General features: G+C 38.7%; 1 protein-coding gene across 28 annotated transcripts in view; it reads right to left on the reverse strand.

Moving 5' to 3' along the window:
• Positions 1-25,977, reverse strand: part of NRXN1 (neurexin 1) — a 744,403-nt gene that overhangs the window by 75,169 nt on the left and 643,257 nt on the right. For 20 of the 28 annotated variants that reach the window (XM_081997807.1, XM_081997806.1, XM_081997805.1 and 17 more), the window contains 2 exons: positions 23,447-23,536; positions 21,673-21,992 (listed from right to left, as the gene is read on the reverse strand). In XM_081997807.1, the coding sequence (XP_081853933.1) occupies positions 21,673-21,992; positions 23,447-23,536 (410 nt within the window). The remainder of the gene's footprint in view (positions 1-21,672; positions 21,993-23,446; positions 23,537-25,977) is intronic. The other 8 variants (XM_081997814.1, XM_081997813.1, XM_081997811.1 and 5 more) reach the window with 1 other exon arrangement.

Raw genomic sequence — 25,977 nt, forward strand, 5'->3', positions numbered from 1 at the left:
TTTCCAGAAAACAGGAGTAGGAGGCACTGGAAATCAGGCTTGAGTCATGATCCCACTTGTAACTACAGACAAGATGATTCTTTGCAACATCTCTTATCAGAGCACTTTTCCCTGCCTACAACCATTAAGACAAAAGCACATTGAACCGGGCTAGCCACATCCAAAAAGATTTTGATTTCTTATCTGCAGTTTGTGCTGTAAAGATAAGGACATCTACTCTTTGGACAAAAAATGGATGAAAACCCCAAACCTGTCTAGGCAAAAAAAAAGGGAAAAACCCCTGCAAAGTTACTGCAGTCTCCATATGTAAGCTCACTGGACTTTGCCATCTGCAAACACTGTAAGGCATTACTGAAGGGGCAAAAAAGACTGGGTGAAGCTGTTCCAATGCCTGGGGTTGCTAAATTCATTTTTTTCTCATTCCTCGTTCTGATTATTATTCACATGCACTCTTCTTCTTTCACAAAATCAAGGCAATTTCTGGTGTTGTTTGAAAATGATAGCCCAGAAAAATGAAATAACATCAAATATCACATCCTGAATGATATATATATATGACATTGCTAGGGTTATGTAAAAGATGGAGCATCAGCAAGGTATAAGCACTCAAACCCAGTACAATACAACTATAAAATATTTTGGGCAAACCTCAAAATACCAATGGGCATACAAACTACTTGATCGCTAATAAAATAGGTGAATAGAAAAAGGAGAAGTATTATTTAAAGCACAGTACATACAGAAAAACAGTTGCAGTACTTTGCACTAAATTATGCGATTCAGATAAATACTGGAAACACAATGTTGTCTAACTTACACCAAAGTTGATGCTATGGGACTAGTTTGAAGTTCAGCCATTCAACATGAGGTATTAGAAGGCATAAATTTAGTTCTCAACTTCAATTTACAGCTTGCAGGAGAAGCTTTCCTGCAAGGGAATACATCTCTGCCACCAACAGTGGGCCATAACGAATAGACCCGGTTCCCTGGGACACCCATGACAGAAAAAAGATTAAATCCAATAAAATTGAAGTCACCAGAACTCCCCAATTCACAGCAATTTATTCATAATCTATTATATAAGGCAAATGGTTTAGAAAGGTCTCTGTTCAGACAATGAAGGGAGTTAATATCTATAGGCTGAACTAGGCTGCACAATTTTTCTGGATTAGCAAGGATGACTGATATATTATTTACTGGCTTGGGCATTATTATTCTTTTGAAGCTCACATTTATGTCCAAAGACAAGCTATAAAACAGAGCCTAGCTGAGCTGTTCAGACTCACCGTTTGTTATTAACAGATGACCTTCTCATAGGTCTTAAAATATTTTGAATATGCAAACTCCATTATACCAGAGCAGCTTCAGCCCCACGGGAAAGCAATAAAAATGACCTGGGAAGTCTTCTATTACAATAATTATTCTAGATGAAAGTACCAGCCATTTCCAAAGTTTAGGTTTATTAGTGTATTAATAAAATGTTATAGTGACACTCCTGTGAAACCAGTCGTAGTCTTTTCTAGCACATACATGTCTGGCCAATTTTCATTGTAAGACCTTCAGGTCATATGGTATCTGGCACTGTTCTCTAAACTCCAGCCTTTGCAAATGCATGTATCATAATCTCATTTCAGTTTTTAGAAAGCTGAATTTCTAGCTTTCTGGTGCGCAGAGTAAAACCTGACAATGTGAGCTCTAAGTTGCAGATACCAAAAGACGGATTAAAAAAAGAAAAAAGAATAAAGAAGTTATCATTAAGGCAATGCTACGAGGCTTGCGTCTAGTTTTTAATAGCATTTATCGTGAAGTACTTCTCCTATTATTCATGTTTTGGCTGCATCACCTAAAAAGATAGGGACTTGCTGCAGAAGTAGAACCAGGAACAAATCAATGCCTGGAGTACTGATACATGGAGAAGGGATAAAGTTTGGTCCTTTTCTGGAAACAACAGGAAGCATCCTCACTGCTGCAACTGCAGGAGTCAGCACCAAGCTGAAGGATAACTTTGGGTCTAGGCCATTGCAGGACAACAGGAAAAAAAGAGTTATTTTCAGCACTCAAACAGAATTTTAATCTCCAGACACATTCTGCCCCGCTTTTGATCTGCAGAACTCTCCTTGTATTAGTAACAGCATCAGCAGAAGCCAGGAAGAGCTACAGGGTCTGTAGGACTCTTCCCTTCCACTCCCTAACTTCTCATCTCACACAGCTTGGTTTCCAAAGCCAAGAGCTTCAGACCTGGGCAGACGAGGACAGAAATACAGGGGGAAATTCCAGATGCTGCGGTTCAGTGTAAACATATCAATCCTAATAGACCATTTTTGATGCATCATAACAGCAGCTGTTGAGTACAATGAATTACGCTTAGCATGAAATATATTTTCCATTTACAGAATAAGAAAAACTGTAAATTCGAACTGAGAGTCGGGACTTGCATGAAGCATAATTACTTATCCAAAATGCTACTAAGACAAGGGAAAAGCACCCTCCAAAGTACACTGTGACCTTTCAGAGAGATGATACCAAGTCAATTATATGACTGCCATGGAACTCAAGACTTTCCAGTGAGGCTGTAGTAAAGGGGAATATGATCACAGCGCATATTAGGGAAGCAGAAAAAAATTTTTAATATGAGCAATTCTTGCATAAATGATGCTGATTGATAGAGCAGGAAGAACAATTTAGAAAGGGAAAAAGAAATATGTTGGAATAAAGAGACTGAAAGTCAAAGGCCATGCCAGTGCCAAAACAAAACATGGCTTTGACATGGCTGTAATTTATTCAAGGAGCACAGCAACGTAACGGATCAGAGTTTGATCCTTATTTCTGGACTCGCAGCACTTTCATGGGTTCATTTCCTCTGTTATGACATCACCCAGCGCATGTTCATCTCATCTGTATCATCCTGAGGAGTTACTGAGGAACTCGGAGCTGTGCCAGCAGGAGCTAACCGCCATGCTGAGCTGGATGGGCAAAGGAGGAAACGAGGCAAGTCCAGAAGCTTCTGTAGGACAGCTGCTGAGCAAATGCACCACCTTCACGTGCACGGGGTAGGACACAAGCTTTCTCTGCTGTTGGGGGTTAGGGACTCAGAGGCTACACACGCACCTGAACACCTTATTTTGGTGAACTCTTACCTTTTCCATAACAACCTTTGAAAACACGCCCATGCCAGTCACAATGTCGTAGCCACTAAACCGCCGTATGTGCCAGATGTTCTAACAAATGAAGCTACACATCAACTCAAATGCTTACAGTTTACTTTATGGAGAGAGACTTTTAAAAGCAGCTTGTTTTCAAAATCTGTAGGCAAATCTGAACAGGCAATGATTAGAAATGTGTTTTTAGAGTCTTGGAGATCTAGATCAGGCTCTCAGCTGGGAGGTGTGAACAACAGATAATGTCTGAGGGGGGGAAAAACAAAACTACAGATGGATTTACTCTATGTAGCTTGATACAGTGAAAGCAGGTGCAGTGACATGTCTTCATTATTACTTAATCTTTCTGTCTCATAGATGTGGGGATTGGGACAATGATGGGGATTGGAACTGTGGTGCAGAATACTGAGCTGAGATAATCTAATTTACTTCAGTGTCTGCATCTGTATTCAAACTCAGCTGTTCATAAAGCAAAACAAGAAAAGACATTTTGCCCTTTTTTAAACCATTTTTTGGCTGTTTAAATTATTTAACTAAGGTTCTCAGTGAAAATAAATGCCAAAACAGCTTTGTGGAAACCTCCCTGTCAAAAAAACGCTTAGCACAAGAATGTGAAGAAAGGCAGAAAGATGAAAAACTTATTTAATTCCAAGCATGGACTGGCTGCATATAAATTAGTCATACAACATAGGAAAGGGAAGAGCAAATCTCCCTGACATATAATTGTGTCATGTATCACAAAACAGATTCAGGGCACACTGTGGTGGAACTGAGCATAAGTGACAGCAAAAGTAAAGTGCTGTGGCAAATGCATCGATGATCCTCAAATAAATAAATAAATAAAGATTGGTTGATAATTACCTCCGAAGAGAGAAAGAAAAATAACTACAGGACTTAACAGCACCTGCTGTCAGCTGGTCCATAGTGGAGCATAGGATACTGTCCCCCTTACGATGAGGGAGGGGATGCTACTTTTCTTCCCACAGAAAAGGAAGAAATGATGCTAGCATCATCGTACTATGACATGAGAAGTAATGCAAGAAGGGGATCTGATAGTCAGGAAGCCATGGAATAAGACAAAGATTTAAAGAAAAGTCTTCATGAGGTTTGCAGAAAACAAAATCTGTTCTTTTATAATGCCAGATTTGTATTTTTGACCAAGATGCTGGTTTAGCTTTTAGGAGTAGAACAGAGCCCTTGTAATGGCACTGTAACGAATATCAAAGAAAATAATGTCAAGAGTATCAAACATCTGTCACACAGACAGTCTCGTAGACAAAGCAGGATCTCAGGACATCTTCACAGGCTATTCAGTATTCAAAGAAAAGATCAAAAACTGCATCCAGCCTCTGCAAAAGTCCACTAGAGGAAAGGAAGAGGCTACTTTGCCCTAATTTACCAAGCCTACACTGGAGCCAGGTGGATTTTGCTCACAAATTACACCATTATTCTCTTCCCACAGAAAAAAAAAATTAATAATACCCAAATCCAAGAAGATAAATTGCTAGAACTAGCTGCTGCTCCCCACAACTGTTTGCTGGGGATGTGGCCATTCACAACACGCCACTTACACTCTCAGCTTGCAAATCATTCCATGGTAGGCAAGGCTGTTCAGACCTGAGCACAAGTGCACGGATGCCACCATGAGTGTCAGTAAACTACATGTTATAAGCAGTCCCTTCTCATGTTCCCGTTCAACCTCTTTTAAGGGCGCTTCTTGGACACAAAATTACTAGATTGCAGCCTGAGGGTATTTCTTTTCCACCTACAGGTTTATGTATGTTTAAGTTTCACTTTGGAAGAAACTTCGTAAATACTTAGTACCCAATGACTTGACATCAAGAGATTGACTGAGGAATTGCTGTTGCAAGTCTTTACAAGGTTTTTGGATAGCGGAAGGTTCCTCCATTAGCTTTTTAAAATGCAGTGTCTGAAAACTAAGGGCTTTTGATTAATTTGTAAGGGCAATTCTAGATTTACAGCTGTGGAACAGAGGACAAAAACCAACCACCTTATTCTGAGCTTGGAGTTCTCAAGATAACACAAGAGCTTAGTAAAACTTCTGAGTTAAAAAAACCCAACAAGATAATGGTCTCAGTTAAACGCAACTGAATGCAGCGGTTCCTTTGTATGAAGGAAACAAGGTATTGGCATGCTAGCCATTTTGCATTTTGCACTTGCATTTCCTCAAATCCCAGAGCTTTTCAGCACAGCAGGCAGTTAGCTCGCCCTAATTACTGCCAGGGAGGCCCAGATGCTTTTGTCAGCTCTTCAAGCAGGGAAAAAGATTACTAGCAGACAAGCCAGCCATAGGATCAAGGATGGCTCCTAACAGGAGACACGTAAAAAATCTGCTAATACTTATGTTCTCTACTGAATGGAACAAATCTAAACACCTTATAAATCTGAGATCAAGCCTGATTATTCATATACAGGATTATCTTCCACGCTGAAGAGACAAATACAAATGCAGCCAATTAAAGAGAGAGTTATCGTAATGAAACCCTTTTTCATGTAATTTGGCAAGATACAAAGCGCTGCCTTAAGCAGATAGCAAGACGTGGCGCTGGCGGTTCAGCTGACGTGCCCGCCCGCCGGAAGGAACAGCTGCGGCAAAAAGACGTGGGCTCCAGCATCGCTCGCAGCCACGTGCGGCTTCAACCTCTTACCCACCCCAGCGGCAGAGGCGGCTGGGGCGCAGAGGATGCCGCCGCTCGCCTACATGGGTACTCTGAATGGAGTAAAAGCAATTACTATTTTCCACGTTTTGAAATTACATGGAGAGGATCCTCCATTCTCTTGCAAATTGAATTTCACAAGCCTTCAAAGCAATTCGGCTTAAGCTTGAGAAATAGACTCGGCGGCAGCTCTTTATCCACAGTAGTGGGGGAGGCCAGTGACTGGTACCGCTGATTTCGGCAGCTGGCTGAAGCCAGCACAAATCTGCTATCACCATACAAAATACAATTACCTCCCCCCACAACCCTTCACACCAGAGGAGAAAAAAAAAACCAACCCTGTTTGTTTGAAAATTAGGACTGCAGCTGAACCTGAAATAGTTTCTTATGCTCAGCTATAAGATTAAAAAAAATGACAAACCTGATTAATGCAGCTCAGGGTTGCATGTGTTGTAAATCCGTAACCATTTACTGATTTATTTTATACGGTGAACCTCGCCTGTGTCAAATACAGCTTTTAACTACCAAGGTGGCCTCAGGAGACCCAAGCTCCCCCATGCCCTGCCTCTGCTGATTGCTGAATTTGAACGAGTTGCTTTGGCTTCCATGTCTCTGCAAAATAAGCAGAGCAATCCAGTCTCCCTTGCAAAAGCCACAGAGGCACACTGATTGGAGAGGGTGTGTTAAAAGTCAAATATTAGTATTATTGCCATTACTTTGTTAAGAGCATGATCCTATTTTGAGCAAAATTAGAAAATTTGGAGGGAGGATCATCTTGTTGCCACAAAAGCTCCTTTAATTGTTAGGGCACGGCTTCATGGAGGCGTGCCCACCTTCGATGCCCCAGGGAGTACTGGCTGCCCTTCACATCCCTCTCCAGAGGGGCGCAGGGTTCCAGCAAGCCCAGTGTCACATCTGCAAGACCCAATGCAAGTCTCAGATAACCCAGGGCATCCGAAATAGCAGCAGACGCCTCTGTGTAGGCAACTGTGTTGAGTGCCACATGACTTCAGGCAATGTTCGAGCACTTACACTATCTGAATTAGGAAAGTGATCAGCAAACTAAACACACTGCTTGAAATGACAGGATAATATTCAGGGAAAAGAGAGTCTTATCCCAGTGCAAATCTATTGCTCTTAATTTGTTTTGTATAAACAAATGTTAACTTTGGATCTAAATCTTGGGTAATTTGCATATGCCATAGCACACAATATTAGCACCTACCTGAGTACCTTGTGGTTAACCTGCAAAACCCTGTGGTTTTCTGCCACTTTGCACATTTGTTCATTTGAAATTCTCAGCTCAGTAGCACCTACTTTCTTTTTTCTTTCACAGCTTTGCCTATCTTGGTGGTGGTGGTAGCATGTGTTAAATCCACACACATACCTTTGTTTAAAACTTTTCTTGCTCTTCCAGTCAAACCTCTGTCTCCCTAATCTTTGGTGCTGTCACCTTTACCATTTAACTTCCTCTTCTATGCTTCAAACTCATTATTTGTATTGTGGCAAATTTATATATGATGAAGTAGAGTGATGAATGTCTTTTCAAAACACAGGCTGCCTCCGAGGTAGCGCGTACAAACAATTTTGTGATTTACATTCTCCTCTCGGCTACACTGATGCCCATAACTGAAGTCAATAGGGTTGTACCACTGTGACTGAGAATTTGGCTCAATGTATGAAGCATTCATTAAACAGTTTCCTTTATTTAGCCAAAGTCAAGGATCTGTTACCCTTTCATTTCTGTCCATTTCTAGTGCTAGGGTAATAGACATTTCTGATCCAACTCTCAGAGCATATTCATTTGTAATTAAAATAAAATTTTAAGAATTAGCTATTTGGCTGCTTTCAATTGTGCTAATGGCTTTTTGTCCTTCTTTGAGAAACACTTCCTCTCGAAATAAAAATGTGGGAGATCTGACAATACTAAGAATTTTGCCAGCACAGCCCATGGAATTTGCAACAGAAGTTCATCCTCTCTAGCCCACAAGTTACAATCTCCTCTTGGTCAATAGTGGCTGCAAGTTATTCTGTGCAATAACTGCTTGTTACCTTGTGTGCTTTCAACATGTGTTTTCACTCCAATTCCCAGAGTGCAAGTGGAAAACCCACCACTTCCAGCGCTATATGAGAGCTTTGCTGGCAGCCTTGGCAGAAGTGACTTGATATTAGTAGCAGAATCAGCCACATTTATCCCAGCTCTTCTTCAAAGTCAGAACTAGGAACTTGGAGAGAGTCATGGAAGTTTGTACTGGGGAAAGTTATACCAAAATTTCTATTATACCATAATATGCCCCAATATTGGCAGATCTGAGGTCTGCTTTTATTCATGGTTGGGTGTATTCATGTTTTATGTGCTAGTATCCTTTAACTTCTTCAGCTTCACCAGGTCTGTTATAACTATGCGATACTCTAAGAAGATTCACTTATCCTATCTAACTTCTCAAAATGTCTTCGTTGTCCAAACTTCATTTTTATAAAGAAGGGCCTCACAGCCCTTAAACAGCTTCTATTCAAGATCCAGCAGATCACTTTGCTCCTAAAGGAAGATAAGTACAGGCTCTTGTGGCAAATATGGCAGCAGAGTATGTAAAAAAACAATCTGTCAGTTATTCATGTATTTTTAACCATCAGTAGTGTGGTACAGCAAGTGGAAAAAAATGGAAAAGAGCCAACAAAGTAATGAGCCATCTTCTCTGCAGATCACCAGTAAATGGTCTGCTAGTCACAAAGAACCACAATTAAAAGAATGTTGACATTAATGATTAATGAGCTATTTAAAACTAGCACATCAGAATGCATTTTACATGCCCTATGACCTGTGGGTGAGATTTTGTAGAATGTAATTCACAGACACCCAACCTGGACAGAAATAAAACAATTCATTAATTTCAAATTTTTGTTACAAAACAGTGGCTCAGACATCAGAATCGCACCTCACGCCACATCTAAATTAGAAAAAAGAGAGAAAACAAAACTCCTTCTTCTGTAGAGAATGAATGGGAACTGATTCAGATTTTACCTTAGTTCAGTCCTAGGCTAAGGCGGCACTGGAATGGGCAACATTATTTCTAATTTAATTGCTCATTGAAGAAAAGACTTGAAAAGAACATGTTTAAATCCCTTCCAGCATTTACTTAAGCACATGTTTAAAGAAAACACAAATATTTAAATGCTATCTTGAATAGGAATTCTTCTGCATACTCAGGCCCAAATGTATCATCTAAAAAATCTCAAATGCCTTATTCATCAGCAATAGACCTTATAAAATTTCGTTTTGCAGTCCTGAAAGAAAGCAATTTCAACTATTACAGTCAATACCCAGATAATGCAGCACTAGAGCTCTACCTTACTGTTGGCATTTGTAAATAAAATCATGCTTATGCTGTGACTTTCACCCATGCCACTGCATTTTTCTCTTCTTTGACCAAGAAGGAGGTAAGGGAATGCCAACTGAGAATTGTACTCTAACTTCCTCTTTTCTTCTGTGGGTATACAGACCCTCCTTGTAGCCTGACTGAAATACCTGAATGCAGTTTCTTTAATGTTTCTCCTTTTTTTTTTTTTCCCTTGGCTCCATCTACCTAGGTTATATGGGTACAGTTTCATACTGATGAACTTCCCTTGCCAAGACTTCAAAATGAAAACCTGCCACTTGGTTTGTTTTGCTAGTCAGCTCATCAACATGATCAAATAATTCTGGGGAAACTGTGTGCTTAAAACCCAACCATTATTTGAAATATGAACATCTGTCTTCAGAAAAGCAGAAAACAAAAAATGCCAGCCACACCGTGTTATAAAAATGGCCATACTTGGTCAGTTTAAAGGTTCATCTAGCCTGGTATTCTTCCCTCATAATGGTTAATAGTGGATTCCTTGGGAAGAGCACAGGAATACAGCAAGCAGAAGCTAATCCTTTCCTAGAATACCCTCCTAACCTTCAACACTTCACAGCTCAGACTTCTCATCTGACAAATCCAAGTCTTTTTATATATCACCAACACAGAGGCATAAACTTTACATAAGAAAAATGGTATGCTTTGATGTTGAGAAGTCTATGGTAACTGTTGGTGAACAGAAATAATGTGACAGAAACACGTAGGCAATGCATTAGCTTCCGGGCTCACTGTTAACAGAAAACAGAGTATTTACCCCATGAGCTTCACTAGCATCCCTTGAACAGTGCCATAGTCCTCACCACTGTCGGCACCCGGCAATTCGGAGGTGGTGCAGTCTTGTTAGGTGATCTAGCTCGTTTTACCACCAAAGGTGGTAAAGGGACTAAAGACAGGAAACCACAATACACCTCTTGTGAAGTTCAATACCAACTTAAAACCATACCTTGTTGCTTCTTAAATGTTGGTGAAACTTCCACCTACTAAGATTAATGCTACTCAGTGTTCATACTTATAATTTTAATATTGCACTAGAAAGAAAATTAAATTGCCGTATGGTGGAATTATCATATCAGACATCTGTTAACCTCCTCTTATGGAAAAACAAGCTGATACCTGTTTTTAATATTTGGAAACAATAGATTAAGTGTTTTGCCCCACATTGTAGGATTTTCTTTAGACGTTTACCTCTAAAGGGTTACCTGTATAACACTGAAAAAATAAATAATGGTCTCTATTTCTGTGGGGACTCATAGCATTACAAAACTATTGCAAAAGTTTAAATGCTAAGGTCAGTTAAGTATACAGAGGAGGCACTGCCACAACAGATCTGTAAAGCTTTACAGACAGGTGATTGAAAACACTGGGCTGATCTCAGCCATTTACAGATTTATGTCTAATTAGATTAATATAATACACTCAAAACATTTTTTAAACACTGGTCTTGTTTGAATTTTCATTTTGAATTTTTTTTTTCAAATTTGCCTGAATTTAATGATAAAAAAAAAAAAATCAAACACAAATAGATTTGAACAAGTGGGGGGTTTTTTCCTTTTTTCTTGTTATGTTGCTGGTAAAAATGGAAAAACCTATTTTGGGTCATCCCCAATGATTCTTCCATTGAACATTTAATTGAGGAAAACAATAATAACATCCTGAATCTTCGTCTCCTGACACTTGTGCATATGGTTTTAACCATGATTGCCATTCCATAAAGAAAATGCTACAACTGACTTTATCTCACGTTTAATTATAATATGGCTCTTTGGACTACTCTAGAAAACTATTATTTCTTAGACTATTCCTGCACATGGTGACTCAAGCTACCAGCATCTACCTCAGGGAGAGGAAAAGTTAATGTCAATGCAACTATCAGGGAAATATTTTAAGTGTTTATGCCATCCTAGTTGCAACTGGACATCACACAAAAATGTAACTAAAAAAATATGTTTATACACTCAAATACATATGCAAATACTTGTAATTTTTAGGAGGCAACACACACCTAGCTACCACTGATATCCTACACTGTGGCATGATACACAAAGGTGTTGATAATGCTTCGGTATGGATTAAATCAGTTAATTAGCAAGTCCATCACACCTAGACAAAATGTATTCAGACTGTTGTATTCCATACCTCTGGGAGCCTGGAATTAAACAACTAAGTCTTAGTATTAATGTAAGGAATTATCAGCTTTACTGAATACATTCAGTCTAGCTGGATCACGCTAAAACATTTGGTAAAACTCCCAGACACTTAATTTTGGTGAATTTGTGGCCTTGTGTAACATGGAGGCTGGATCTACACTTCTTTTCCCAAAATATGACCAGAAATAGACAGAAGGAAGGGGGAATATTCTCATGGGGCTTTACACTTATTAACACCAGCAGATTTGTGAAAGTCACAGAGAGTCTGGATGGGAAAAGAAATGCAAATTATCAACTCCTGAATCTAATCATCAGTGGAGACACCTATGGCTACATGGACATCAGAATCTCACTCTTGCTGTTCTCAGCATTACCACAGCATCTACTCAGCACAGATACTAATGCCCTGCTTTAAAAACCTGAAAATAACATGTAAGTGTCATTTAAGATATGTCTAAGGCCATTTATTCTAACTTCATCCTTTTTTTTCAAGCAGGAAAATGTCAGAATAAATGTGTTCTCTATATTTATAGTGTTATGCTGGGGGCTGAGCAAAACCTCATGCAAGCTGATGGGCATTTGAACAACCCTGTCAACCTCTTCAGTCTTTCTTCGTGACAGAACCCACCCACAAAATACCAAACATTTAGTATGCGGCTAGGTTAAAATACATAGCAAAATAATATGGTATGATATACCTTCATATGTTTTGTTCCCCATGTGAGCCTTTTTTCTTCCTGGATCTGAGGGTGTGTCAGCACTATGCAACCTCTTCACATGGGCTTCCTCCCACATAGTTTCTGCTCTTTCCAGAACTACTTCTAATTTACCTGCTACATGTTCTCTTAAACCTGGTACTTCCACTCCTGTATGTCTAGATACAGACATAACCCTTAATAATCTACCTGAACATATCAAAGCCATTAATGGATTTCATCCTCAACCCATCATCATCTCACAGCAGGGAGGTACTTAGTTAATTTATTGATGAGAGACGAACTGGAGGAATATGGTATCATCTCCTCCAGGTCAGTATACAAACCTAGGTCTTTGATTTCTGTTTAATTGGTCAATGTACTGCCTCACCCTCCACAGTGGATTTTAAGGAAGTGGTTCCTATTTCTCAGTCCATGTTTCTACGCACTTTTAGGAGACAGTGGTATAGTTAGATCCATGGGAAAACTTCCGTTCTTCTCTTCCTCAATGCTGATGTCCCTGCCCACCATTTATGCTCCTTCTTGGGAGAAACTGGCAATTCTCACATGTTTTTTCAAGTCACTTCAGAGACTTTACTGTTCACTTTAAAAAAATTCCAATCTAATAACTTCCTCTGGCTTTTATAAGTATGTGTGTGTGTGTATATATACTTGCAAAACCATACTGCAAAAAAGGGACATTTTGACAGAGAGTGGTTAAAAGAAAGGAAAACTATGCAAAGAAATAATACACTGCCTGCATGCAAAATTATTTGTAAAAGAATTGCAGATCCTGTAGTTAAAGAGCGTGGAAACATAACTGTTAGAAAGTATCCAAGTCTGAAGCAATGCCCATATATAAAAAAACCCTGAGCACCAGTTATTCAGATCAAATGCTGATGGAAATTAGCAAATGGAACCAAATACTTAAAGACAACTTTATCTAACAGATTAAATAAAATATGTCATAAAATAATTATTGATTTATTCGAGACAGACGTAGGATGTTGGTACTACCCACAGAAAAAAAAAAAAAAGGAATTTTTTTATTAGTAAACTGTACAAACTTATTAACTGAACATAGTCCCAAGAGTTATTTCATTAAAGAAAGCGACCTGCAGTCTATGAAGCAGGTGTGCCTCTGAATGAAGCTTTGTTCTTAATAACAGTAAGTGAGCAGAAAGGCTTCACACATTACCACCACTGTCATGTTTAGAGAAAACTCCAGTATATAATACGGTTGTATCACTTACATTTTGAAAGTTCTGATACGTGTTTGACGTTCAACAAAACATTAAACAACATGCTGTTGTAGGTGGGTCCTCGCCAGCCAAACATACAAGCACGAATTGATTACTGCAACCTGCAGGAATTAACCCAGCACCGCTCGGGTACGTATAGCCTGGGAACTATCGCAGTGGTCGTTTAATGCAGCACCAGGACTGAGACTTCGCTGCAGGACGCCGCGGGGGGAGGTCTGCCGGCGTAGCGGCACACCGAAGCTGTGCTTTGTCAGAGGTGGCTACCTGCGTTGGGCTCCCACCGCTGGGAGAGGAGAGTCACGCCCCAACCCCATCTACCTTCCTTTCCCTCAGCCCTTCACACGAAAGTCAAGAAATAGAATGTATTATTTTGTGCTTTCTGAAAGGAAATTGTGTGAGCCAAGTATGTAAAACACACAGTGCTTCAGTCATAGAAATACACCAAAGGAAATGATGAACAAGATCTTCAGGCTTACCACAGCTTCAGTGAATGGTAAGGGGACTGAAGGACTACCGCTTTCTTTTCACAGGGGAAGAGCAGCTCCCCGACACCGTGCAAGGATTCCTCTCCTGCAGGGCTACTGAAAATCAGTAGTAACACCCAAGCCTTTTCAGCCATCCCAGCTGCAGAAAAGTGCGTAACAGCTACGTGACCGTACGGTCATGGGTCACCAACTCTGCCATAGCCTCTTGTTCCACCTGGGTGAAACAATCCCGTTCCTGTATAATCCTGATGTAATGACATTTGTTTAGTGTGCTGGGAGGCACTGGGGGGGCACAGAGGACAGATACCGAGCACAAGACAGAACCAAGCACCGCTCCGTATGAGAGGACCCTTCCTAAGAAAGCAGTTGGAAGAAAGAACCTGTGAACGCGAGGGAAATATTTCTCCAACAACAAATCACTGGCTAAATTTGAGGGTCGCTTTGCTCAGCAACCATCAGATATCATGTTTCATATTATGCAGAGGGATGTTTTAGAAATACTACAGCGTTAATGTGACACAAGCAACACATTAGGAAAAAAGAAAAGCAGCATGCTATGAAAACACGCTAGTATCAAGACAATGTTTGCTCTACTTGAAAAGCAAAATTCACCATATTTAAAAAATGCAATGAGCCAGAAATTGAGACTGGATAACACCAATGTGGGTTAAAAAAAAAAACATGACAGAGCAAACTTTGTAATAACTGAGCTTGGTCATTTGAACATGAAAGAACAACAAAATCAAAGCTGCAGTGGCCTCACAACCCTTTTTCCCAAATTGAACTTAAAAATAAACTTTGATTTACAAGCAATTAATCAACAATTTAGCCAAACGTCTTGAGGTTCTTTGGATACTAACAATGTTTTAATTCAATTTACAAACATGTTTTTTCCCTGTGTGTGCATACCGTAGGGGGTATTTTGAAAGCAGTGCTCAAGGTTTTAGACATATCCCACTGACTTAATGGAAATTGCATGGTTTGGATTCCTTTTTGAAGGGCTGGAAACTTATCCCAGTCAGCTTTTGCACTGAATAACAAAGAAAAGATGTCAATGGAGGGGTGCCGGTGTGAGAAACTTTGAAGTTTTTGTTAATTCTTTAAACTCCTGTTGCCAAGTCAGAATAACAATTCACAGAATGGAATGGAGAGGGTCCTCTCCATGCTGCTCGTCCTCAGGTAAAACCTGTGAAAGGCTAGGCTTTGCAGCATGTCTCATGACCAAAATGCATCATACATGGCCGGATGGTGCCTCTTGAAGCTAATCCACAACAAGGCTAAAAAACAAAGCAACCCACGCAGAAGTCGGTCTTCTCTGGACTGCACAGTGCAGTAGACATGAAGTGTCATTGCTGGTCAGGTCCAGGCATTTTTATGCCTGCAGTTTGGTGACCCAGTGTGCTACAAACTGCCTGCATGGACCCTTCCTCTCTAACAAATGCTAACAACAACCAACAGCAAGTCTTATCCTCTGAACTTGACACAAAGTGCCGGTTTCGAAGGCAAAATTCTCTGTAGACTACAAAGCTAGTGGCAATCACTGTTATTTAGGTGTTCAATGGCAAGGCTGCATGCACAGAAGCAGGTATTTCTTAAGTAACTTAAACATTAAGGATACTCTGATATAGTATCTATACATAAAAATGTCTTGGATAAAATTTTCAAAAACACTGAAGTAATACAGAAGCATTAATGAGTTTGAGAGAACTTTTGAAACCTCATAGTAAGCCTCATTCACTTTGTTTTTCTTTTTAACCTTTGCTTTTTAAACACAAAACAGGGGAAAATATGCTTCTGCAATATGCTCTAACTGAAGAGCCAATAATCAATATGCAAATACTTTGCAGGAGAGTGAGAAAGTCAGATGTGATTGGGTAGCAAATACTAAAACATAGCTAGAGAATTTTAGTGTTGACAGTATCCTATTTTAATTTTTTAGAGATCCTAGTTGAGTTTCAGTATTAACAAACAATTATGTTTTTAAATAATCAATCGAATTTTCAAAAATAATTAGAAAAGACTAAAAAAGCATAGTCTGATAGTTCAAACAAAACAAAACAAAAAGGCAAAAAAAAAAAGGGCATGTGTTCCATGCACCTAGCTAGTTTTCTGTCTAACTGCAAATAAAAGATGAGCACTCCCAAAACTACCACATTTGCACAGAGATCCTAATGCAAATGAGATTTGTCCTTAACACTTGAATTCCCCAGGTTCTGTCACCTAGCAAGCATGTATGGGCACTGAGCACTGTGATCCTGGAAGGTATGGGATTCATTTTACTCTAGTGAGCATCCATTGAGTTAAATCCTCGTGATTTACCAGACCCCTGGGGAAGAGCTTTGCCTACTGGGGCTGATGAACTGTGGATTGGTTGGTGTGAATGCCCAAAGAAGTGGCAGTGGCACAGAGGCACAGAAAGAACTCAACTGCTGTGTAGAAGAACAGGCACTGCAAACCATAAAGTGGCTAATTTTAAACTGAGATGGGTGGAAAATACTCTTCCTCCTATTAACTACATTGATTTAATGATTAGTGAGTCTCCATAAGATATATTCACATTTACTATCCTGTGTAAAGGTCATGTACTCAACTACCATTCTTAAAATTGAACTCTTTCCATGGAAAACACCCCTGCCTTTTTCAAATGCTTGTTTTTATTTGGCAGGTGAAGACACAGAGCCAAGCCTGTCATTGTCCCTGCTACTACGAATACCGTTTAAATCTGGTGCTTCAATACACGTAAAGAAACATACCCTTCAGCTGATATATGCCCTCCAAGGCAACTGACCAAATTTCAGCTCATCAATTTAATATGAAGTCAATTTAATTCTGCTTGACCAAAAATCAGTGCCTATTGTTGCAAAACATGCAATCATCTCACAGCATATTGCAATTGCTGGTTAAGTGGCTTAGTGCTATTGGTAAGAGCCCACTCTGATGAGAACAAAGAGGACTGCCAGAATCCCTTATGAAAAATAAAAGAAGCTATTTTGCGCACAACTTTCAGAAACGGTTTCCAACGCATGAGAGCAGAGGCTGCTCTGTGGATGGGCTGTCATAATCAAATCCTTAGAAACGGATGAGAAATGAGCATATTATTCTTGATTTACTATTACTTCATTTATGATTTCCAGTTACTACAGATCCACAAAGCCATGCCAAAGAGATACTAAAGGCCTGATTGTGCTATCCTAATTCAAGCAAAACCCACACTCAAAGTCCTTTTGAAGCCTTTCTGTTTCTGCCAACTCTTGCAATTTTTATTGCAAGCCATGCAGTACTTGATGTTTTGCTTAACTTTTCAGCTCTCGGAGTTATACAACATGTGAACCTCCTTTATTTTCGGTTTTAAAAGATGTTTACCACCTTCATGATTGAATAGAAAAACTTGCAAATGAGACTTTTAAGAAGTATCAAAAATGAAAAAATAACATAACTGCATAACTTCATAAAGAGGATGATATTCTTAGACCAAATTAATGATTTCTGAGCCCCATTGTATGCTTACAGCTCACCAAAAGTTAGCAACACATAGCTGCATATTTTCACTTAACAGAAGTCCTGTTCTTGTAACAGTTATGGCTGGGGATTGCTTTTCATGCTCATAAAGGTATGCAAGATTTTGAGCCTCCTTCTGTTCAGTGTGGGAGAAGCGAAGGACCTCTCCTGCAATCTCAGCTTCCATGCCAGTGAGCTTGGGTTTCCCCACGTATCAATGGCGAGTGAGTAGCAAAGTAGAGAAAACCTCTCATCCACCAACCAGCTCGTGCCGATTTTGCACCAACTGCCCAACTCAGGCAAACTGGGCAGTCCAGTCCTTGAACTGCCTGCTCCAGAGTCTACCATAAACTACGTGGTGATCCTGCAGGACAGCTGTAGCTCGGGGGCTGCTCTCTGAAGAGCCTGGATCAAAAATCAGGCAGTAAACTATCACTGTCATGATGGCTGCAAATCCGTACATTGCTTGTTAACACTGAAACAGTGCAATGCTTGCTTTATTTCCCTCTTCCTCCCACCTCCTAATTTCCTTTTTTTTTTTCTCCTTACCTGATACCTTTTGTTTGTTCTGTAAGCTATTTGAGGCAGGGGCTGTCACTTCCTATGTGTTTATGCAGTGCCTTGCATGAAGGCTGACAGCTCTATATGCCATTATGACCGGGGGTTGGGGGGGAGGGTGATTTTTAAGACGCTAAGGAAAATCAGATATTCACCTACCATTGACATTCAGTAGGCTTAGAGTACCTTCCTCCCCTTGGAAAAATCTACGTTTACAAGTATGATAATTAAGATGTCTGTCATCACCAAAATATCCACTGTTAAAACATGACACAGCCTCCAAGTAGGGAAAGCCTTCATTTAGAGCAGAGTCACTAACAAAAAGCACTTTTTTTTCTCATTTGTCTAAAATCACGCCCAACAGTATTCAACATACTTTCTGGAAGTATCATGTCTATCTTGTATCATATATTGCATTGGTTAGATAACTGCTGAGAAGCACACACTCCATCAATTTAAGCACTAACGTAGGTTTTTTAAAAGAACATTTCCTATAAATAGAGATTTAAATGATCTTCTTTAAGTATTGTAATCTTTAATTGAATACAATACCTCTGCAAATGGAGCAAACAATCTCTGACTGATTAGATCATTTGCTTCTATTTCAGACATGCTCTGGTTTGCAGTAATGTAATGTTTTTTCATTAGCAATTGCTGTATAGCTGCATATTTTATTCAGTAACCTAATTAATGCTAGAAAGATAACTTTTCTTCTTGTGCATTACAGAATGTCAGTGTAGTTGACACTCCTGCAGAGGTGATATATAAATAAAAATCAGAAAACAATGTAAAGGACAAAAATGAAAGGGAATGCAGAAACTAACAGTAGATTTTCCATGAGATGGTGAGTTCCTTCATCTCCCAGTGACATCAAGATGGAAAATGATTACTCAGCACCCTGCAGGATAGACCTGTGGGAGTCTTACGGGTCACTAGCACATGCAGGTAGAATAAGAAAACCGGTATTAATGAAGAGAAGAAATTATGTCCTTAATTTGATTTAGTAGCTTCCTAGGTCTGAGTTTGTTGCATGAATAACAGCATCCTGCAGACAAATTTCAGCTTTCACTTTGGGATGTTATCAATATCTTCAAATCAAATCACAGGCCTGATTGCAAACTATGTTCCAGTGTAGTCCCTGACTAATTAAGTGTATAGTCGTAATGACAACACAGATCCTACCAGGCAGGATGTTTAGACATAGCTGAAGTAAACCACTGTGTATTATTAATGGCAAGAAGGGCTCAGTTATAGACTAGGATGCCATGTGCTGTAATGACATTAACACTGAATGCTTTCCCCAGAAATGTTAATTTCAGGTTCTTAGTTACAGAAATATTTCTGCCAAGTTACTTCACATAGGCTGCATCAAGGACTCGCATCAGTCAGGCTAATAGGTGAGAGAGGTTGCTCTAAACCTTCACCCTCAGAATGTGGTTTAGTGAGATGCTGTGCACCTCTGGATGCTCCTGGAACCTGTCTGAGGCTCATGATGGTGGGACATCAAAAAGCAGGTGCTGACAGCATTGTGGTGTAGCCAGCTCAGCCAGGCGAGGAAAAGAGAACAGCACAGTTACATTGAGGTCACTCTGCTCCAGTGGCAACAAGGTGCTCTAAATAAATTGTGAAGATGCTCTGATAAAGTCGGCAAGGGCCACAGCTTATTTCAGGCACCACAGCCTAGAAACAGAAGATCTGTGGAAGATCTTTTTGCCTAATGGTCTCTTTCCCCTCTTCAGAAAAAATTATACCTCATCACGGTTGTTAGCTCAATAAACTTTCATTCCTCCCCAAATATGCCATTGGAATAACTCAAAAAGAAAAATCTTAATGGCTACACACCCAAACAAGTGAGTAAATCATACTGAGGATCATTCCTGGAAGCTGAGGCCGACTGGCAAAGCAACTATACCAGTAAACTCCCATTGCCCACAAATCATGCAAGGTGCCAACTGGGAATGCTCCCTGTGACGTTCTTCCTCCCAAATTGTGCTTGGAAGCTACCTGAAAGAGTGGCAGAGGTCAAAAGCATGCTGGGAACTGTTAGAACAGTTTAACTTAGTTTAATTTTAATTTAGTAGCATTAATTTAGCTCAAATTCTTCCATGCTGTGAGGGTTTCCTACACTTCTAGATGCAGATCTTTCTCTGTGCAAATTTGATGAGGTATTACATTTCATTGCTGCAAAATACTGAGATCAGACTAGTTGGATAATAAAGTGGGAGTTACTAGTTAAAATAGAATTAATAACAAAGAAAATGTATTGCCTATTTAATAAAAACACTGTAGTTTGCTACAATAAAAAGTTACAGTTAAATACAGTGAAAAAAACTGCAACCTGTGATCTATAATGGATGCCATTTTTGGAGGCAGCTGGTTCCATTTATCTCTAGTTGGGTTTTATTGCCCGCCTTTTTATCCCCTTTGGATTCTCACGCACTTTAAATAAACATGTAAAATGCATAAAACCTGTGTTTATTTGAAAATACAAGTTAAAAAGTTTTTTTTAAAAGCTCGCTTTTGAGTGTTCTGCTTCCTTATACGAAGCAACAATTTTTACTTTGACATCACTGTAGTTTTCAATCTGTAGTATAAAGTGTACCAAAAAACTACAGACAGAAAAGCGGAAGTGTTGAGTTTGATGCCTCGATTAAATTCCAACTGTGAGTTGAAGTTTTACACAGAAAACAGGCAACTTGACCTCATCCTCTCAGTCTAATCAGCATGTTTTCCTCTATTCTTGAAAAAATTGACCTCATTCATCACATAGTGCTCCTGTTGCTCCCTAAGACTCATGACACTTTCTTTGCTCCTTGTCCTGCTTCTGGATCTCAGAGCGCAGCTGTCATGGCTTGACGGCACAGTGGGTGCACAAGCAAGCACGTGAACAAGTGAGCATAGGAAAAGCTTTTAGCAGTGCATTGTTTTGTTTTGTTTTGCTTTTAAGGCAGAATAAATAGAAAATAATCTTCTCTGCCACCGAAGTGTCCTGCTAAGTTTTAAGTTGGTAAAGCACGAAGTCTGAATGCTGTTACTCAGGGTCTCCACAAGATGAAGATACTTAATTCACTCACCCGTTTTTCCCCCTCCTTTTCCCAATAATTAAATTCCCCCATATATTAGACAGAGATCCTGACAAAACGTGAAAGCTGCTAAATATATCACTAAATTCATGAGATGCAAATATCCTCAACAAACAGTAAACAACAGCCTCTGACTTGGAAACTGAATCTCCCAGGGTGCAGAGTGCTCTTAATTCCCTCTGCTGCCACTGCCTCTTATGAGGAATTCTGCCCCAGATGATCAGTCATGGGAGTAGAGGAACTGCTAGTTCCTTCTTTTCCAGCCTCTTCCAATTTTTTGTCTTCACACCTCCTTCCTGTTGCCTCTTCAAACTGGGTCTCTCTATCTCATGGAAAAAGTCACCACTTCATTATCTCTAATTCCACACATCCTGCATTCCTACACTGAAAATAATCAATATAAGCCATTAAAGGAAGAAAGAATGTTTAAAAATATGCACCACTATGAAGATGGATGACAAGATAATAAAACTCAGCACAAAAAAAACCCTGAACTGGTAAGTTTGCCTAATTTAGAAGAACAGCAAAGTCCTTACTTTCCCTCTCAATACTGATGAGAATCGCATCCATGAGCCATGGAGGTACACAACCTTTGTCTGTAATTTATGCATTTCTTCAACAGGAACAATTCATCTGCAGAGTGAACGTGATATAGGAAGCCACACTCAAAGACAGGAAAATATTTGCAAAAGGCGAGGAAGCCGACTAACCTGACCAATAGGTTCTTTTGTCGGGGTCTTTCCTCTTCTAGCAGTGCTCGTGGCCAAAGTGGTGGTTGTTTCCATGACTGACGTGGACATCTCAGACTGCATCGCTGTGGCTGTGGACTCAGTTGTCATAGAGGAAGGCACTTCACCAACAAGTCTCACATTTCCTTCTATCACGATGTTGGCATCATTTTCTGCTGCCATATTCAGAACTTTCAAGCCATTGTAGTAAAGACCAGAGAGCTGGCCTTGGAAAGGATGGCCACGTTCCTTGCCTCCAATTTTTATGGTTGCTTGGCTATTGAAGATTGTAAGCTGACGCCCTGTGAAGATAATATTATATACATGCAAAATGTTGACTGTGAACACTATATTCTACACAAGTGATAACAGATTTTCATGGGGTGAATAATGAGAGCAATAAACTATAAGAAAAGGATTTGACTCATAATTCATTGCTTTTTAATGAGGTGTCCATGAAATGCATAAATTTTGAGAGCATTTGCATTTTTCTTAATTTATAACGTTTTGGGATTTTTTTTTTTTTTTTTTTTTTTTTTTTGCTAAAAGGCCAATCAAATATATTTGCAAATGTGTTTGATACTACAAATGATACCCTTCTCCCTTTTACCCGAAATCAGTGTTAAGCTTTTGGGGGTGTGTCAAGAATGCCAGGTTTCTAATTCCTTAAGATTACTTTTTCTTCAAGTTTGACAACATTTCGAAGTTTTTTTCCACGTAATACAGCATAAGGCCTATAGCTTTAAGTATGTACACGTGATTTTATGTATGTATAGACATATACAAATATGTATATACACACAGAGAGAGCTTATATATATGCCAACAAGTCACCAGGTCCAGTGAGTTTTAAAGAGTATGTTATGCAGTAATCTGTCATATCTCTCTATATAAGTGAATAAAATATTTAAAATTTTTAATTAAATGTTTCCTTTTTGTATTTAAATGTTTATTTTCCTTCCACATCCACACTGAAAAGAAACACATGGTTCACATTGAATATCTCAGAGGCGGATTCAAAAATAGATGTCTGATTGGCTTTCAGCAAGGTTATCAATTAAAATAAAAGATTTTAGATGTAAAAGCGGCTTCAGAAATGATACACATACCGATGGAGAAATCATGGCACATTTCCATTAAACAGAGAAATCCTCAGCAACAGTACCACTCTTAGTAAACAGACTAGTCACTTTAGCAGATTGGCTTCTGCTCACAAAAAGCATGCACACAACTTCAAGTTCTGTTTTAATTAGTGTTTGTTCCAAAATCCCCTTATAAGTTGCAAACGTTAAAGGGACTTCATTTTGATTGGCAATTCATATTGCCCACTATTTAAGATACCTACAGTTTAAACAAATTTTTTTTTCAGGACCATAATGCAGATATCATAACTACATATATTTTTAGTTAATAATTTAGATGCTGGAACATGTAATATAATCTATGAATGATTTATAATTTTTGGTTAATGTTTGCTATAAGTACCTTCATAGATTGAGTTAGTGGATTATATTTAACAGTCCCTTTAACCTTAAGTTAACAGGGTAAGATTATTAAACAGCTGGTACTTCTAGAAATGTATAGAAATTATTATACAAGGTATGCAAATATTACTCTATATTTTACTTTTTTTAAATTTGTTTTTAATTTAGTTTTACTGAAATTTATTTTTTATGTTTATTAGTGTTACAATGAAGTACTACTTGGTTATGTTCAAATTATTTTTTTATTTGAAGTTTTAATCAATGTTTTTTACCTTTGTCGAGTAGCCATTCATCAACTACTCGACCAAGTCGATATGGAATTCGCTGTCTAGCAATCGCCAGGCGCTCGTTATCATTGTTTCCTTTAAAGTTTAAAGAGACATTTCATTGGTTAAAATCTGTAAGGTCAAAGGTTAAAAGTTAATACTTAAAGCTTGAGCTATACAGTTGCCACATGATTTTTTGAAATTTGGAATTTTAAAAAGTGCTACCTAGAACATTTCATGGTTCAGACTTTTCATTCATTCATTTATTTTATTTTAGCAAACAAAATTATTCCTATGTTAATTGAAAATTAGAAATCTGCATTTGAGCTAGGTTATTAAACTTATGTTATAGACAGACCCAAAAAACAAATTTAAACATCATCGAATGGCTTTACAAAAAATGATCATTGACCTCAGGGTTTTGTCTTTTTTGATGTTTCTTATTAACTAGTTAAACATGTTCAGGTGAAACAGGTTTAAGTTTTCAAAAGACATCCAACCTCTCACTCCATGTTAGTCATTTAAAAAAGAAGAAGAACACAACTCTTAATCACTAAGGCACACTTACTTCTGCTGTCTAGAAATAGACCTGTCGTAACTTATTTCCTAGTCAGAAAAAATACATTCTTATTCGCTTCATTTAAATAACTTCCATAGATTCAAATATATGGTACAGAACAGACCAGCGTATTCACCATTCGTACATTCCCATAGGACACGCTGACAATGTCTTGAAGGAACACCAAGGCTTTGACAAAAGTGACTTGCTGAAAGGTAGCCTCATTCTGAAATATGGAAGTGCTTTAAAATTTAGCAAGAGGCCATCTGTAGTGGGGTTTCATAAATTAAGAACTAACCAGAACTTGGCAATGCAAAACACAAACTTGTCATATTTGCAAACCGTATCTATTCTCAGTCTGTGCAGAGATCTTCGACTTCTTTAAATAAAACAATGAGATAACATAAGGCTGGTACAGTCAGAGAAATATCAGACAACAAGGAATAATTAGCAAATCACTTCAAATACTTATTTCTAATTATAGCTTTTTGTGTTTGAATGTTATAGGTGTTATCCCTTAGAATAAAAGTCTTAACACTTTTCTTCGGAGAATGGTAAACGTAAATATTTCCTTCATTGTAGAGATTTTTGGTGGCAGTAGTATTTTAGACCAACAATACCTTCCATTGTATTGGTTCATATTAGTAAAGAACCTGAGAGATAAGAGCCAGATAAGCGAACAGCAGTCATTCCTAATTCAGGTCTGAATCCAAAGTCAATCTTACTCTCTCAAACATGCATACTGTCTTTGACTTCAAAACCCACCAACGAACCAATTCCTGTATCTGCAGTGGAGATGTAAGTACAGGATGCTGTAGCCCACGTAGTACTCAGAAATTCATTTTCTTGAGCTAGAAGGATCCTACTGTTAATTATCAAACCAAAGTATTATGCAAATTCAGAAAATCAATGTTCTAGTTTGTCAGACAATTTTCCCCACTATCATCATCACAAGCCATAACAGGCTTGCAGGGGAGAATCAGTACCATAGCCCCCAGAAATACCAACAGCAACAGCCATGGTGGTTTTATGCAGATACTTATTCTGCAGTGACATGAACTGCTACTTTCCACGTTTCATGTCTCCCTCATTTGGTTTAGCATGGACACCATTAGTATTTTCTTTTCAGTTGGTGTCCTTTTCCTATTCACTTTCCAATGTAGAACCGAAGAATGATTTGGCTTGGAAGGGACATTGGGAGATCATCTAGTTCCAAACTCCCTGCCATGGGCAGGAACATCTTTCACTAGATCAGGTTGCTCAAAGCCCATTCAACCTGACCTTGAACATTTCCAAAGATGGGGTATCCACAATTTCTCTCGACAACCACAGAGGTTAGTTCCACAACCTCTTTGGGCAAATATGCTATGTGAACTTTTATATACATGTCAATATCACCAAGTACATGGGTGCATATATAAAAATATATATACATTTTTCATATGTATATTTTGCTCTATTCTCAACTTTCAGAAACATTCTCTGTAAAACAATATTTAACTGAAACTTTCCCTTTTCTGCCTTTCCAAGAAACTGAAAATTTAGAATATAAGGCTTCAGAACACAACTCTTGTGATCTGAGAATACAGAATGTCTTAAATTTTTTTTTTTTCCTGTTATGATCTTTAAAATGCCAGCTCTTCATCCTGGGGTCCTTCACTTACAACAAGTAAGTACCATTCTTGTGACTAAAGGAAAATTTGAGAAGTACAGGAAAAAAAAAAGAGAAATGTCATGTGATCAACATGTAAACAAAGATAAGTAGTGTGATCCTCCATGTTTCTGTTCTGGATTTGTATCTTCTACTAAAATAGAGAGATATATATTTATGTATATATACACCAGTGAGTTAATAATTTATATTCCCTAACACAGTTACTTTTAACACTTATGTTTAGCTTTTCAATAAGATGTTTCTACAGTGTTTATTGAGGCATTAGCAGTTGAATCACTGAATCAACTGATTCGGTGAGTGAGA

This window comes from Phaethon aethereus (genome assembly GCF_964289735.1).
Source record: "Phaethon aethereus genome assembly, chromosome: 3".
NCBI lineage: Eukaryota > Metazoa > Chordata > Aves > Phaethontiformes > Phaethontidae > Phaethon > Phaethon aethereus.